Below are 13,825 nucleotides of genomic sequence, written 5' to 3'. Positions count from 1 at the left end.
GGGCTGTGCAGGCCCAGCTTCCCAGCACGGAGGCCCGCCCACAGGAGCCGCTTGCTCCTTCTCTACCCGCTGAAGCAGGGCAGGGCGGGCTCGTACACATCCAGGTAAGTCTGCCTTTGGGAAGGAGAGGCAAAAGTCTGCCTCGGAGGAGAAGGCACAGGGGTGCGAGTGATCCTGGGCCCAGCTAGAGTGACGCCAGCCCCAAGCCCTCAATCCACACCGCAGGCTGCAGATCACGCCGGCTCTCAGCCCTGGCCCTGGACACTGCTCCTTGAGAGCCTGCCTCCTGACGAAAGCCCTTCAGGACGTAGCCCAGGCCGGCAGCCGATTCCACCCCGGCGCTCAGGGGCCTGCACGAGGAGTCCCAGGTTAGAGCCCCACCTCATATGCACACTTCTGGACACTCCTGTCAGGAGCCCTGACAGGAGAAGGAAGGTGGTTCTGGCCACACCTCCTGAGACCTAAGAGGTGAGCAGGCATCTCTGTGCCTAAGATGAGCTCTGTGACAGCTTTGGGACCTGTGGGGCCGGATCCTTAGCATTTTAAAATTTTATTATGACTGCATTTGTTTAAATATATATATATTTATAGCTCTATGTGCCCACAGCCCCAAGCCCCTCCCGGGCCCCTAGTTTTTCCCCTTGGCTTTCTGTCTGGCCGTGTAGGGCAGCACCGTCTGAGTGCTCTTGTCTGACACCGTTTGGGTGCTGCTGTTCCTCGTGACCCTTCGGGTCTGCTCGGGGGCCAAGGTCGGGCCCGAGCAGCGGCCAGTCAGCGGCGAGCGCCTCGGCTTGTAGGGAGCCGGGGAGGGCTTGAGGGCGCCAGCCGGGGCCTCTGTGTGGGGAGGCTCTGGGGACAGGCCCGCCTCCTCCTCTGCCGCCTCCTCCACGCCATCCCCCTCCTCGTCGTCACAGCACAGAGCATGGTAGAGCACTTTGTCGCTGAAGCGCACCCTCTCCCGCGTGCCCGGGGTCCGCTGGGGCAGCTGGCCCTTCGGGGGGCCGGCACTGAAGGCCTCCTCGCTGGAGGAGTCCGGGGTCTCCACCCGGGGCCCGTTGGGGATGGGCGTGCCGCCGTTCATGAGCCGGTAGTCAGGGCCAGCCCCCGGCCGGGCAGGCTCGGGGCCGTCCACGGAGTCTGAGGGGGTGGGGATGTCCAGGAAGGAGCAGAACTCCCAGCTGTCCGAGAGGATGTCGGCTGTCACGAAGTCCAGGTGGCCCAGGTCAAAGGGGCCGCCCACACCTGCTTTGTCGCTGCTGGAGGTGCTGCTCACAGTGGCTGTGGTCCAGTCATCCGGCTCCAGTTCAAAGTCGAAGTCTGAGGTTAGCTTATCGATCTGGCTCACCACCTGGCCAGGGAAGGGGAGAGGAGTGACAGGGGCCAGGCAGCGGCCAGCATCACCTAGGTGAGAGTGCACCCTGTCCCACCCTGCTAGAGCCCCTGGCTGACGACCCTACAGGACACAGCTGGACTTGAGGTCACAGGTTGGTTTGCCCTGTTGAGGGCCCAAACCGGACCAGGGTGCACAGAGCTGGAACCGGCCATTTTCATTTTCCACTCCTCAGTGCTTCTGGGGGAGGGAGGAGACTGCCTTCCAGCCCTGCACCCATCCATTCACAAGCCCCTCTCCCCCAAAGCCAGCTGCTGTTCTAGGGGGCAGCCCTGGTGCTCAGAGCTTGATCTTTTGATTGACAGGGGTCATTTAAAAAGGGCTAAGAGACTCCAACAAGTCCATTCAGTGGCGGGATGACCCACCCTCAGAAAGGAAATGACGTGTGGTAACTGCAGACTGCCCAGGCTTTCTAAAGCATCCTGGACTAGCCCCTGCAGCGGGCCAGCAACCACCCCGCAGAGGTCTCCATCTCCCCACCCCGACACAGCCCCAGAGCCTCCTCCTCTCCCCCTCCCTTCCCGGCCCCTTGATGAGTGGAGATCAATCCTGGCTTGCTGGGGAGGGAATAAAGCAAGCATTATTTGGTAAGCAGTAAGGAAACCATCCATCCTGGGCCCAGAGCTGCCTATTAAATGCACTCGGGGTAGCTCAGTGGCGGAGGTCACTGCGCCCGCCTGTCCTGCCGGAAGTGAAGCCCTGTTCCCTGCAGGCGGCCCTGCCTCAGGACAGCCCCTTGCCGAGGCCACTGTCGGCACATGCATTAGTGACAAAGACAGTGAGAGAGAAAAGGAGACCCAGTCGGAGACACAGGGAGAGGACAGAGCAAGGGGAGGAGTAGAGATTCAGGTCAAAATCCAAACCAGCAAAACAACAAAAGCAAAGCAGAGGGACAAAGAGACCCAGAGACGAAGATGTACGCGGTGAGTCATCAGGCCCAGGAGCCAGCTCCCGGCCCTGTCCAGTGCTCTGTCCCTGGGGTCAGAGCGGTCAGTTAATTCATTAACTAATGAAGTCCCTAATTCAACAAACCTTTACTGAAGACGACTGCTGTCCAGGGATGTGCAAGGTGTTCGGCAAGGAGTGGGGTGGTGAGTGGCCCACAGTGCAAGTGCAAAGCAAGGGCAGAAGCAACGGGTCAGGAGGAGTCCAGCTCAGTGGGACACCTACTGAGTCAGGACTCCGGGGCTCCGATGCAGGTGGACTGGAGGTCATTTTCCCTCTCTAGGCCTGTTTCTCAATCTGTAAATGGGGAGTTGGGTGACAAGCTTATCTCCAAAGTTCCTTCTGCCTCTGAGATTCTAGGACTTTGTGTTTACAGGAGTGACTCGAGACGCTGTTCTGGAATGTCAGTGTCGAGGGATGCCCACCGCCCCCACCCCAGACCAGGGATGGAAGGAACACTTGGCTGAGGCCTATGGCAGAGCTGGGGGAGTCAAGACACCTGGGGTCCTGATTCAGCTGAGACACTGAATGCTCTGTATGTCTTTGAGTAACTCACACAACCTCTCCGGCCTTCAACATCACTCACCACCCAGTGGGTATGGTCATCTCAGCCCTGCCAGCCTCACCAGAGCTTCATGAGGAACAATGCGAAGTCAGTTAAAGGGCTTCATGGGGACACTGGTATAAAAGCGACATCATCTCCCATCTCTGAGCACCTACTGCGTGTCAGGCTTTCCACTCACAAGATCATCACCTCCTGAGTTTACAGATGACGGCCCGAGGCCCAGGGAAGCCGAGGTTCCAGCCACCCCAGCCCTGCAGCACTGCACATAGGGAGTTGCTGTGATTCTGGGCTCGGACAGGCCACGAGGACAGGGCTCCGCCTCCAGTCTGGCCACCCCTTCTTATGCCCTCCCTTGCCCTAGAATGACTCCCCCACCTCAGAGAAGCTCACATTCCCCCCCAAACCCTTGCTTAACCCAAGCCCCACTGGAAGCTGGCGGGAGCCCTGGCCTAGAGTAGGGGCTCCCAGCCCGGGGCACGCAGCAGCCCACTCCCCGGGGTTTCCGATTCCCTGGGCCTGGTGGGGCTGGAGAGGCACTTATCCAACACGCTCCCACGAGGTGCTGCCGCTGCTGGTGGTGCAAGGACAGACTGAGAACCACTGGCCGAGGGGACTGCGGACTTAAGCTGTGAAGAAATAGGAGCCTAGGGCCTTGCTGCCCTCAGAAGAGGCCCTGAGCCTCTGAGACAGCCACACCCTCTAATCAGACTCCCCTGATCAAGCAGAGCAGCTGAGAGTCCGCTGCTTTGAGGGTGGGAGGACCTCAGTGGTAATCTGGAGTTTAAGGACTCGGCTGTGAGCTCACAGGGTTGGCTGAGGGCAGGCCAGGCCTGAAGCTGGGCTCCCAGTCCCCTGGGAGGAAGGTGCAGGGTTCACGGAGCAGGAGCCCCAGAGCCTTCAGGCCTGGATACACACCCACCCTGCCCAAGAAGCCCTTGCCGGCCACCTGCTCAGGAGGCATTCACGTTTGGGCCCTTCCTCTTCTCCATTAGAATGTCCCTCTCTGGTCCCATCCTTGGAGTGTGGAGGGGAGGAAGAGAGGGTGGTATGGGTCAAGTCCCAAGTCTGCCCTATCTTGGTTGGAGGCCTGAGAGGCAGGTAAGTTCCCTCTCTCATGTCTTGTTCCTTCCCCTGTGAAACAGGGGGATGCGCCTCTGCTCATCAGGCCCCAGGGATCTGACAGATAGGAATGTGCTTTAACTGCAGAGTCAGCACAGCCAAGCACTTAAGAACCGGGGCTCTGGAGCCAGACCTGAGGTCCAGCCCTGGCTTTACCACCTAGAGGCTGTGTGACGTTAGCCAAGTTACTCAACTTCTCTGGGCCTAAAGTTTCTTCATCAAAGGAGAATTCTAGTAATACCTACTTGATAGGGCTGTGGTCAGGCTTTAATGACTTGATGCACAGAAAGCATGTAGAACAATGCAGACCACCAGTATCCACTGTGCACCCATGGGTGCTAACACAGGGCCAGGCCTCTGGCACCAGGCCCAAGAGCTGATGGGAGTCAGTTCTTCACGAAGGAATGACATTGTGATGGGGACAATTCCAATGCTTGTGGCAGAATAATGGGACATATTGGCTCTTTCAAACCCCAGCACATGGGTGGCACCTATGTTCCCTATAGTAGGGTTGTCTCCCGACAGAACAGGAGAAAAGGTTTTAAAAGCCAAACAGTTGAGACTCACAGGCAAATCTAGGCCAGCCTATTAGGTGGGACAGGTCACAGCCACTCGATGAGGATCAGAAAGGGGAGTGATGTACCATGGGGACCCAAACTGTATGCAGGGACCAGGTCAGTCCACAAACCCCGCTGCCTGTCCCTGGTGCCTCATTCACGGGGCCAGTGGGGAGGGCAGATGGTGGGCAGGCCCCAGGCTACCTGCCTCTCTGCTTTGACTGTCTTGAAATCTATGATTTCTCTCTGAGATTTAATAATCATTTTGCCTACATGTAATTTGGGATTGTCTTGGAGTGCAGGGAAATAATTATATACACAGAAGGAAAGAGAGGGGGAGAGAGAGAATGGAGAAAGAAATGGAACAGAGAAAGCATAGAACCTCGAAGCCGGGAGCGGGTGGAGACACCGTGGAGACCACCCTTCTCATTGTGCTTGCTGATGGCAAACTGAGACCCAGAGACAGGAAGGAGCTGAGCTGAGACCCGGAAGTCAGGGGTCCAGGCTCCTGGGCCCGGCCCCTTAAGAACAAGAATTGTCTGCTCTAAAGGGAGCAAGAGTGAACACTAGAGAGGAAGGGCTAAGGGCCATGACAAACCCTCTGGGGGTCCCAGGCCCTGTGCCAAGGGTGTCCACAACCTGTGTCCTGGTCACAGCCTCAGCTGCACCCACCTGAACACCGCACTCATCCAGTCTCCCCACCGACAGCAACTTCCTGTCTAGCTCCTGCTGCACGAGGCACCCGGGGAACTTCCAGCCAGCAGGACCACATCACCCCTCTGCTTCCAGCACTTCCCTGTTCCCCAAACTCCTGAGCCTCCCAAACACAACCCCACACCAAACCTGGTCGCAGGTCCAGTTCTCTCCAGCAATCAGCCTCCACGCGGCTAGGCCGGCCTCCTCACCAGCCCTACTCCTCCACCAAGCTCACTTGTGCCTCTGGCCTCACCTGGAACGCCTCCTTTCTTCCCTACTCACTCCACCTGACTTCCATAAGGCAGTCTTCCCTGATTCCAGTTGAGGATAGGTTCCCTGGGAGAGGCTCTCAAAGCACCCTGCACCTCTCCTTTGTCTTCCAGTATTTACCACTGCTACCATTTTATGTGTATATATGTTATAATGCAGTTGATGTCTGTCTTCCTATTAGACAGGAAGCCCCATGAGGGGCAGGACTGGGTCTGCCTCGCTCACCACTGCATCCCCAGTTTGGCACAGGAATTGGCACACCCTTTACAAATACAGCTTTGAATGAGCAGATGCGTTGAGATAGAAGGCTTACTTAATAAAACCGCTGGGGGCTTCTTTTTCGAGAAAGAGTTCCTTGGTCCTGGACACCCCAGTACTCCCTGCCTCAGCCTGCCCTCCGGCCCTGGGTGAGACCCATCTCCAAGGAAAGCGTGTCCGTATTCCCTAAGTCCCCAGGACTGAGGACCTGGGAGTCCTAGAACCTGTTAATCCTCTCGCTCCTCACCTCTGGCCCCTACCTCCTTTGACAAGCTGCTACCTCCTTCCCTCCTTTCCAGCTCTCCGGGCAGCTGGTTACATAACTGGGGATTCTGCATTATTTATGACCACTGATTATTTTTTAATTCTTTATTATGTTACTTATTGTCTTCCTGGGGGGCTGTGGATTTGGGGAAGGGGTTGGGGGGGGGGAGCGAGGTGGCCATGATTCACGATTCTCATCCTGAATTTGGCTTAATTGGCCAGGGAGCTTCGTGAATCTGTTCAGAGGAGGAGAATGCAAAGGGAAAAGGGTGGAAATGAAGACGAGAAAAAAAAAAAAAAAGAAAAAATCCGCACAATTCTTGCTGAGCGGCGGGTGATGGAGCTGACCCACTTTGGCACAGCTCCGTGGTCCCCAGCCTCGCCTGCTCCAGCTGCTTCCTGACTGGGCCACATTTATCTTGTGCCCGCACGGCCCTTGGCTTTCAGCGCCACCTCATAGGCAGCATCTTGCCCAGGGGACTGCACAATCACCACTGGGTCCGCTCCCCAAGAACACTGAGTGTGTGGGGGGGTCCCCCACCACTGCCCCTGGCTGTAGAAGGTTTGTGCCCAGCCTTCCATCCTCCTGAGGTGTTCAGGCCAAAGTGGGCAACTGTGCCCGTAAGTTATGTCCTACCCAAGAGTCAGTGATGATGTGAGGGACACCAGTGATCAACACAAGAAACACTTTTGAACCCCCGTGCTGTGCAACATTTTGGAGAGGGGGAAACCGTGCAGGAGGAGGCCAAGTACCTGCTCAAGGTAAGCGCAACATCTGAGAAACCAAAGGCAAGGCCCTTATCCCTGGCCTTGAGGGCCCCTGTAGGTAGGGAACAGGGGGAGCAGTGGGGAGGCAAGATTCCCACCCAGAAACACAACCAGATTTCCGAAAAGCGTGTGGGATTCTCACTGAGGACAAATCCAAATTCCGCACAGTGGCCCGCAAGGCTCCGTGTAATCTGACTCCCTGCTCCCTCTCTGACCTTTCTCCTGCTTTTCTCCTCCTCCCTCACTTCACTTCTTGCTGATCCTGAACGTGCGGAGCACATTTCTTCCCCAGGATCTTCGCACAGGCTGGTCCCGCCTCCTGGAAGGCTCATCCCCTAGACATCACCCCCACTTCCTTTGGTTCTCTGTTCAAAAACCATCTTATTGGAAGCCCCCTTCCTACCCTCATCACAACCACCTTGGGGCTGGGGGGTGGGATGGGGAGCACAGAGCTCATTACCCTCATTTAGAGATGGGAGAAAAGAAGCACAGGGAGGTAAAGTAATTTTCCCAAGTTCACATAGCTAGGCAGGGGCAGAACTTGGATTTGAACCAGAGGTGTCTGGCGGCAAGGCCCATGCTCTTAGCCCCTAGGCTGTGCTGTGTCTCTATGTTAGGATTTTGAGGAGCTTAGAGAGCCTGCTGGAATTGGTCTGGCATCCTGGAGTATTGGGGAACCTAGGAGAGATGAGGGCTAATTAATGATTGACCGTCACATCCCTCTGCAGCACAATTTTAGCTTTCAAAGCACTTTTACACTCCTCATCTCTTAGTCCATTAAACTACTTGCCCCATCCACGGGGCAGAACTCGCTCTCTATCGCCCAGGCCAATGTCAGGGCTGCAGCAGGGGTTTGGGAGGGTGCGGGAGGTATGGGGGTGGGGACTCCAAATCCTTTAGGGGTGTGAGTAGGTATTGTCCCCCTTAGCACATGCCAAGCCCTGTGAACCCTTCTAAGATCGCACTGAGGTGCAAATGAGCATCATCCCCGTTTCAGACATGAGCAGACTGAGGGTCAGGGTCCTGGGGAGGGAGTGCTTTAGTGTCTCTCATCTTTCTGTGAACTCCAGGCTGTGTGCTCAAGAGGGTGAGGAGAGTCTGCCATGATCAGTGGGGTCTGGGGTGGGGGAAGGGAGCAGCAGACAGAGGAGGCTGGCAGAGGGGGTTACGGCTGAGCCGGTCCTCCCTGCTGGCCTTGCTCCTCCATCAGGCATCCTGTGCTAGCCCCCAGCAGTCTCACACGTGAATCTTGTCTGCCCGCTGAGATGAGTGGGGGTGGGGAGTGATGAGGGAACAAGTGTCTGCCACCCTCTCAACCTTGAGCCTACTACCTTGTGACACCCCTGAAGGCAAATGCCACACCAAGCTATAGCAAAGGAGAGCCTGACAGATTCAGCTTTATGGCCCCCTTGGAGGTTCCAGGGAGAAGAGGGACTGCAACCCTTTACTCCAAACTGGGGCCTGGCACCCCCCTCTCGTTAATCCCTTTCTTAACAAATCCCATCCCACAGGAACTCAGTTATGGCATCTCCTCTTCTGCCTGGGCCTCCCGGAGACTCATCTGCCTTCTGCAACACTTCCCTTTGCCCATCACCCCATGTCCAGACCCTGCCTGGGGGGGGTGGGGGAATTCTGAGGCCTGTCCCCCCTCCCAGCTGGGTGTCATTGGCAGCGGGCAGGCGGTGGCATACGGGGTAGACTCTGGTTGCTGTAGCAACCTGCCAAAGTCTTGGGTGGAGGCACATGGCCTCCAGGGTGTGTGTGGGGAGGGGACTCATCTCTCTCTGTCCCAGCTCAGGCCTCTGGGCTGCAGAGCCTGGGAATTTGAAGCTCTGCTGTGCCAGACATGGGAGTGGGTGAGTGTTTGTGCTGGGAAGGGACTGCAAATAAATCCTAGCACTTTTGAGCTCCTTGACTTGCCCCTAAAAGGTACCCCTCAGAGCATCACAGTACAAGCATAAGGTATCACCTCTAGAAGGCCCCTGTCAAAATGCAAAGAGGTCACCCATTAGCCCACCTGCTGAAGCTCCAGAATAGGCATCAGAAACCTGAGTTCTAGGCTTCGTTCTGCCATTGGTAGGCTATGTGACTTTGGACAAGCCCTTATCCCTCTCTGGGCTTCAGTTTCTTCAACAGCAAACAGACAGGGCTGGTCTAGATGACCTGTGAGATGCCTTCAAGCTCTGGACGGCTATGCTAGGGGGAAGATGAAAGGCAGGTGCTGGAAGATGCTCAGTTGGGAGTAGGCTCTGAGCTTATCAAAGCTGCTTCCCAGGCTGAGAGTCAATCCTGGCTCTTTCTGGGCAGGCTTGCTGGGGCATCAGTCCCACGCCCCTGCCAAAGACTGAGACTCTGGGCCGTTCCCATGGCCTTGGTGGAACCACAGAACATCTGAAATAAGATGGGGGGTGGGGAGGGTCAAAGAGGGGGACTGTAGTCCTCTGGACCAATGAGGTTGGGGGAGGAGGGGTTGCTCAGGGGCATCTGGCCTTTGACCTCTAAACTGTATTCCCCAAAGATGTTCAGCCCAGACCACGGGAAGAAGTACCATTTCTCTCTACCTACAGCAACAGGCATTTCCACCTCCTGAGAAAGGACTTCCGAGTAGGCTCCATGAGGCTGACTCTGGGCAGAGGGGCTGCCTTGCCCAACCTCTCCTCTTGTCCCAGCATCTCCACAACCCTCTCTACTCTGAACACAACTCCCTTCAAACACCCCTTGCTCCTTGGCTCTCAGGCCAGACTGGAATGCCACTTTGCCAGTCAGGAGTTGGTGGAGATAGTCCACCATCACCCCTTCTCCCCACCACTCCCAGTGCCCCCCTACAGCTGGCTGGGGAGAGCTCAAGCCCATAACTCCAGTTCAATCACTCCCCCTGCCATCTCTGCAGGGACCCTGGTTACAAGGAGCTGAAATTTGCCTAAAGCCCACCTGGCTGGCATAATGGCACCCAGCAGGCATATTCAGGCCAGCAGCTCAGAACGCTGGTCATGCATTTTGGGCTCGAACACAGCCCAGGAGGCAGGGCTGAGGACATGTGTACCTCATTACCCTGGCAATGTGGGAAGCAGTAATTAAACTGGGCTCCGCTTAGAGAGACAGAGAGGGGCACACATCCCAGGTTCTCTTGGTGACTTTTCAGCCTTGGCAACAAACGTTCAGAACTGTTGGACGTGGATGTATCCCTTCTGAGATTCCTGACCCTGCCGACATACACAGGAATTTTGACACCCACGAGCAGTCCCCTGGACCCATTCCTCCCTCAGGGCAGAAGAGGCATCGCTGGCTTTAATTTCTTCAGGATCGAGGGTTCTAAGTATCTGCGTGATCTCTGGGGAATGCTCTGCGCTGGGCCTCGAGCAGCGGGGACGGCCTCAGTAGAACCATCTACATTCTCCCAGGGCTTCTTATAAGCCAATCAGAGTCTGGGAGGCAGATAGTGGGGTCAAAGGTCAGCTTGGGTCACAGAATGTCTTCCACTAAGAGGCTGTGGCGGGATTCGGTCCTTATTGGCCACCTTGGCAGCTCTGAGCGTTAACCCCTGAGTCCTGTGCCCACAACATGCTGCCCAAGCAAGCAGTCTCTGGATCACAGGCCCCTCCAGCGCTGGGGTACAGTGACATTTAGCAAAGCAGATTTGGGGAAAGGAGAATAAGAGGAAGGAAGGACCCAGCAGAGTGACACAGGTGCACACAGCTTTGCTGGCCCACACACACTTAAACACCTATGTGTGAGTACGACTTTGTGCCAGGCCCAGGAAAACTGGTCTAGGGGCTATCCGGCCCCTCACTCACCTCCCTTAGCTCCTTGGCCACCTCCTTGAGCTCTCGCAGGATGCCCTCAAGCTGCCCGATGACCATCTTCATGCGTTGTCGAATCCGCTCCCGCTCACCACCACTGCTGGGGTCGTCACTGGGCTGCCCGAGGTCCGGGGTGCCCCGAATGTTCATCCTTTACCACGTGGCCGCAGGCCTGCCCATACTCCCCCCAGCCGGGCACACGCTGCGTCTGCCTCCACGGAGCCCCCCTCGGCCAGGCAGAGCTCCACATCTTAACGGCCCCCCAGCCCACCCTGGCCCTGGGTGGTCCTCACCCAGCCCCTGCCCCCTGCCACCTCGCCTCCTCTACCTCTGGGTGGGGAATGGGACACCCAGAGGGAGACAGAGTCTGACAGAGGGGGTCAAGGTGAGGACATAGAAGGGCAGGGGGAGGGGCCTTGGTTCTCAGGAGTGGCCTCCAGGACTTGAAGTGCCTGTGGGTGTGCTGAGCTGGACACAGAGGCAGGGGGATGACTCTGCAGGGACTAAGGGTAAGAGATGCCCTTGGGATGGGGGGAAGGCAGCAGTAACCCCCTCACAACTCCTAGGCAGTTGCAAAGGCAGAGGTCTTGGGATGCAACTGACACCTGCAGAGGGCTGGTGGCCAGGGTCTTCCAGATGTGTAGGGGGCTCCAGGTGTGGGTGGCTCTGGGAAGGGAGCTGGATTGGAGGAGGGCAGCCCCCTGCAGAGAAAGCGAGCCTGGCGTCAGCCCTCCCAGGCTGCAGCACCAGCCGGCAATGCCGCTGCCTCCCTCCTCACCCCAGCCTGCACCCTTTCTCGCTGGGGATTTGTTTTCTTTCTTTGTGGGGAGGGGTGGCGGGGGCAGATGCTCTACAGCACAGCCCCTCCTCTAGAGGGAAAAGAGGGAGCCCCTGCTTTAGAAGCAGAAGTCCTCAACCTGTGCTGGGGCACCCTGCCCCAGCTCCCCTCCAAACCTCCCCCATCAGCCAGGCCTGGCCTCGCTGGTTCACCAGAGGGCCTCTCAGTCATCTGTCCTCACTCCTGGTACCCCTAGGGTGCCCTCATTCCCAAATGGACCCTCCCTTCCCCAGCCCCGCCTTCCGTCAGAACCCCCACTCCGCTCCCGGACTCACCGAAGGTGGGGGCACCGGCCTTCCTTCCTAGCAGCGTCGGGGGCCAAGTCCCAAGGCGAGGTTGGGGGGCCCCCAAGGCTCCCTAGGGCGGGCTTCCCTCTCTGGACCCTTCGGCCCCTGGCCTCAGGGAGGTCCTCAGAGCCGCCACCGGAGACATCTGGGCGGTGGGAGGGGGCGGGGCCTCCCCGCTCCAAGGAAGAGGGCAGGAAAAATCTCCTCCAACCCCCGCCGGGCTCCCGGTGGGGAATGAGCAAGGGTCCGGAGGGTCCGGGGCTCCGAGGCCACAGGTGACTCGGGCACAGGGCGACCCAGGCGACACTGGGCCGGTCCCAGCGCGTGAGCCAAAGTCGGAGGGATGGGAGGACGCCGGGATCCCCTTAGCCCACGCCCAGCATTCCCCGGGCTCGGCACCGTCCGGGATTCGCTTTGTCCAGTCCAGATCCGCCGGCTCCGGTCTCCGCCGGGGTCTGCCCTGCCCTGCCCGGAGGGAGCAGGTACCCGTGGGCGCCCGGGACGCTCTCACCCCGGACCCAGAACGACCGCGCTCCGGCACCTGCGGCGTCCGCGCAGCCCCGCGGTCCGCCGGGGGCGACAATGCTCCTGCCGCTCAGTCCACGGTCGGAAAGGTCCGGAATCTCCGGGTCCCGGGGGGAGGGGCCGTGTCGACCGCCGGGACCAGGTCCCGGCCGGGCCGGGCCGGGCCGAGAGCGCGCGAGGCAGGGGCCCGGGCGCAGGAGCGGCGCGGGGCGGAGGAGAGGAGGCGAGAAGAGCGAGAGGAGGCGGCGAGGCGAGGCGAGGCGAGGGGAGGGGGCGCGCGGCGGGCCCGGCGGGGGCCGGGGCGCACGGGGCTCTCAGCCTCCGCTCGGCTCCGCTCCGCCGCCTCCCGCCCGCTGGCTCTCGGCTCGCCGCCTGGCCAGCACCCCCACCACCCCCACCACCGGGCGCCGGGTCGGGCCGGTGCGGCCACCAGGCGCCGGGTCGGGCTGGGCCTCCCTCGGCCGCCTCGCCCTGCCCCGCCCCGCCGGGCTCCGCGGGGCCTGGGCCCCCGCGCCCCGAGCGCCGCGCCGCCCGCGCCCCGGCCGCCCCCGGCCCGGCCCGCCCCGCCGCCGCCGCCGCCCCCCTCCCCCCCGCCGGACGGGCCGCCCGGGCGGGCGCTGGCTCCCCTCAAAGGCCGCCCGGCTCGCCCGGCTCCGCTCGCCGCGGCGCTGGCAGGGAAGGGGCCGGCCCGGCGCGCCGGGAGGGATCTTTTAAAGCGACACACACGCCTCCCGGCGCCGAGAGCGAGCCGGGCGGTCTCGCCACCCCGGGGACCGGGAAACGTCCTGCCCTTGCGGGCCTGGGGCGGGCTGGCCCGGGCGCACTCCTGCTGACCTCGGTGCGCGGAGGGGCAGCGGCCGAAGGGCTGGCTCCGTGCCTCCCCACCTTTCCGAACGCCCTCACCGCCCCTTCCCCCACTGCGGTGAGCCCCAGGCTAGCCTTTTGGCTAAATGTCTCGCATTCAGACTCTCTCCCTCCCTCCATCATACCTCAGGTACTCCGGACAGTACCTTCAATCAGATTAATTCAGAGAATAGAATACTGACAATGTTTAGTGAGCACAGACTGTGTGCCAGGCTCTGGGCTGGACAGGGCTGGGAGTCGGAGGTTCCGCAGATGACAGGGACAGCTCATTTCGTTCAGATATTCATCCATTTACTCTACATTTATTCAGCACCTTCTGTGTACCAGACCCCAGGCTAGCCTCTGGGGTCACAGGAAGGAAAAGCATTTCGGGAAGCTCACAGCTGTGGGGACACTCCGGAGTAAACTCGGGGGTGGTGAATGCAGGACAGAGGCTAGTTCTAGAAGCAAAGGTAAGGGCGGGAGACTGGGAGAACCCAGGCCAGGGGCCCGCAGGCTCTCCTTGAGGCAACCCCTGAGCTGCATCTCAAAGGAGAAGCAGGAGCTACCCAGGTGCCTGTCAACACGGGGGAGGTGGGGGTGAGCACTCCAGGCCGGGGGTGGGGTTGGGGGGGGCGAGAGCAGAGGTTCAGAAGCAGAGGTGAAGGCAGGAAAGTTTGAACCAACTGTGGCCTTTCTG

General features: G+C 59.4%; 1 protein-coding gene across 1 annotated transcript; it reads right to left on the bottom strand.

The window, feature by feature from the left end:
• Nucleotides 1-534: 534 nt before the first annotated feature.
• On the bottom strand, nt 535-12,827 carry INSYN1 (inhibitory synaptic factor 1). Its single transcript, XM_010955285.3, has 3 exons — nt 11,746-12,827; nt 10,627-11,333; nt 535-1,348 (listed from the first exon to the last, which is right to left on the bottom strand). Exons 2-3 carry the CDS (start codon nt 10,780-10,782, stop codon nt 629-631), a joined length of 876 nt encoding a protein of 291 aa, XP_010953587.1. The 5' UTR covers nt 10,783-11,333; nt 11,746-12,827; the 3' UTR covers nt 535-628.
• Between the last annotated feature and the right edge of the window lie 998 nt (nt 12,828-13,825).

This window comes from Camelus bactrianus, chromosome 27 (genome assembly GCF_048773025.1).
Source record: "Camelus bactrianus isolate YW-2024 breed Bactrian camel chromosome 27, ASM4877302v1, whole genome shotgun sequence".
Classification (NCBI taxonomy): domain Eukaryota; kingdom Metazoa; phylum Chordata; class Mammalia; order Artiodactyla; family Camelidae; genus Camelus; species Camelus bactrianus.
The sequence above is the reverse complement of the archived record's forward strand: the minus strand, read 5'-3'. Positions and strand labels throughout refer to the sequence as shown.

Excerpts from the sequence above, each read along its gene's own strand:
- INSYN1 (XM_010955285.3), bottom strand. The coding sequence starts at position 10,782 with ATGAACATTCGGGGCACCCCGGACCTCGGGCAGCCCAGTGACGACCCC. Across the intron at positions 1,349-10,626 it reads TGGCCAAGGAGCTAAGGGAG|GTGGTGAGCCAGATCGATAA; the intron begins GTGAGTGAGGGG and ends TTCCCTGGCCAG.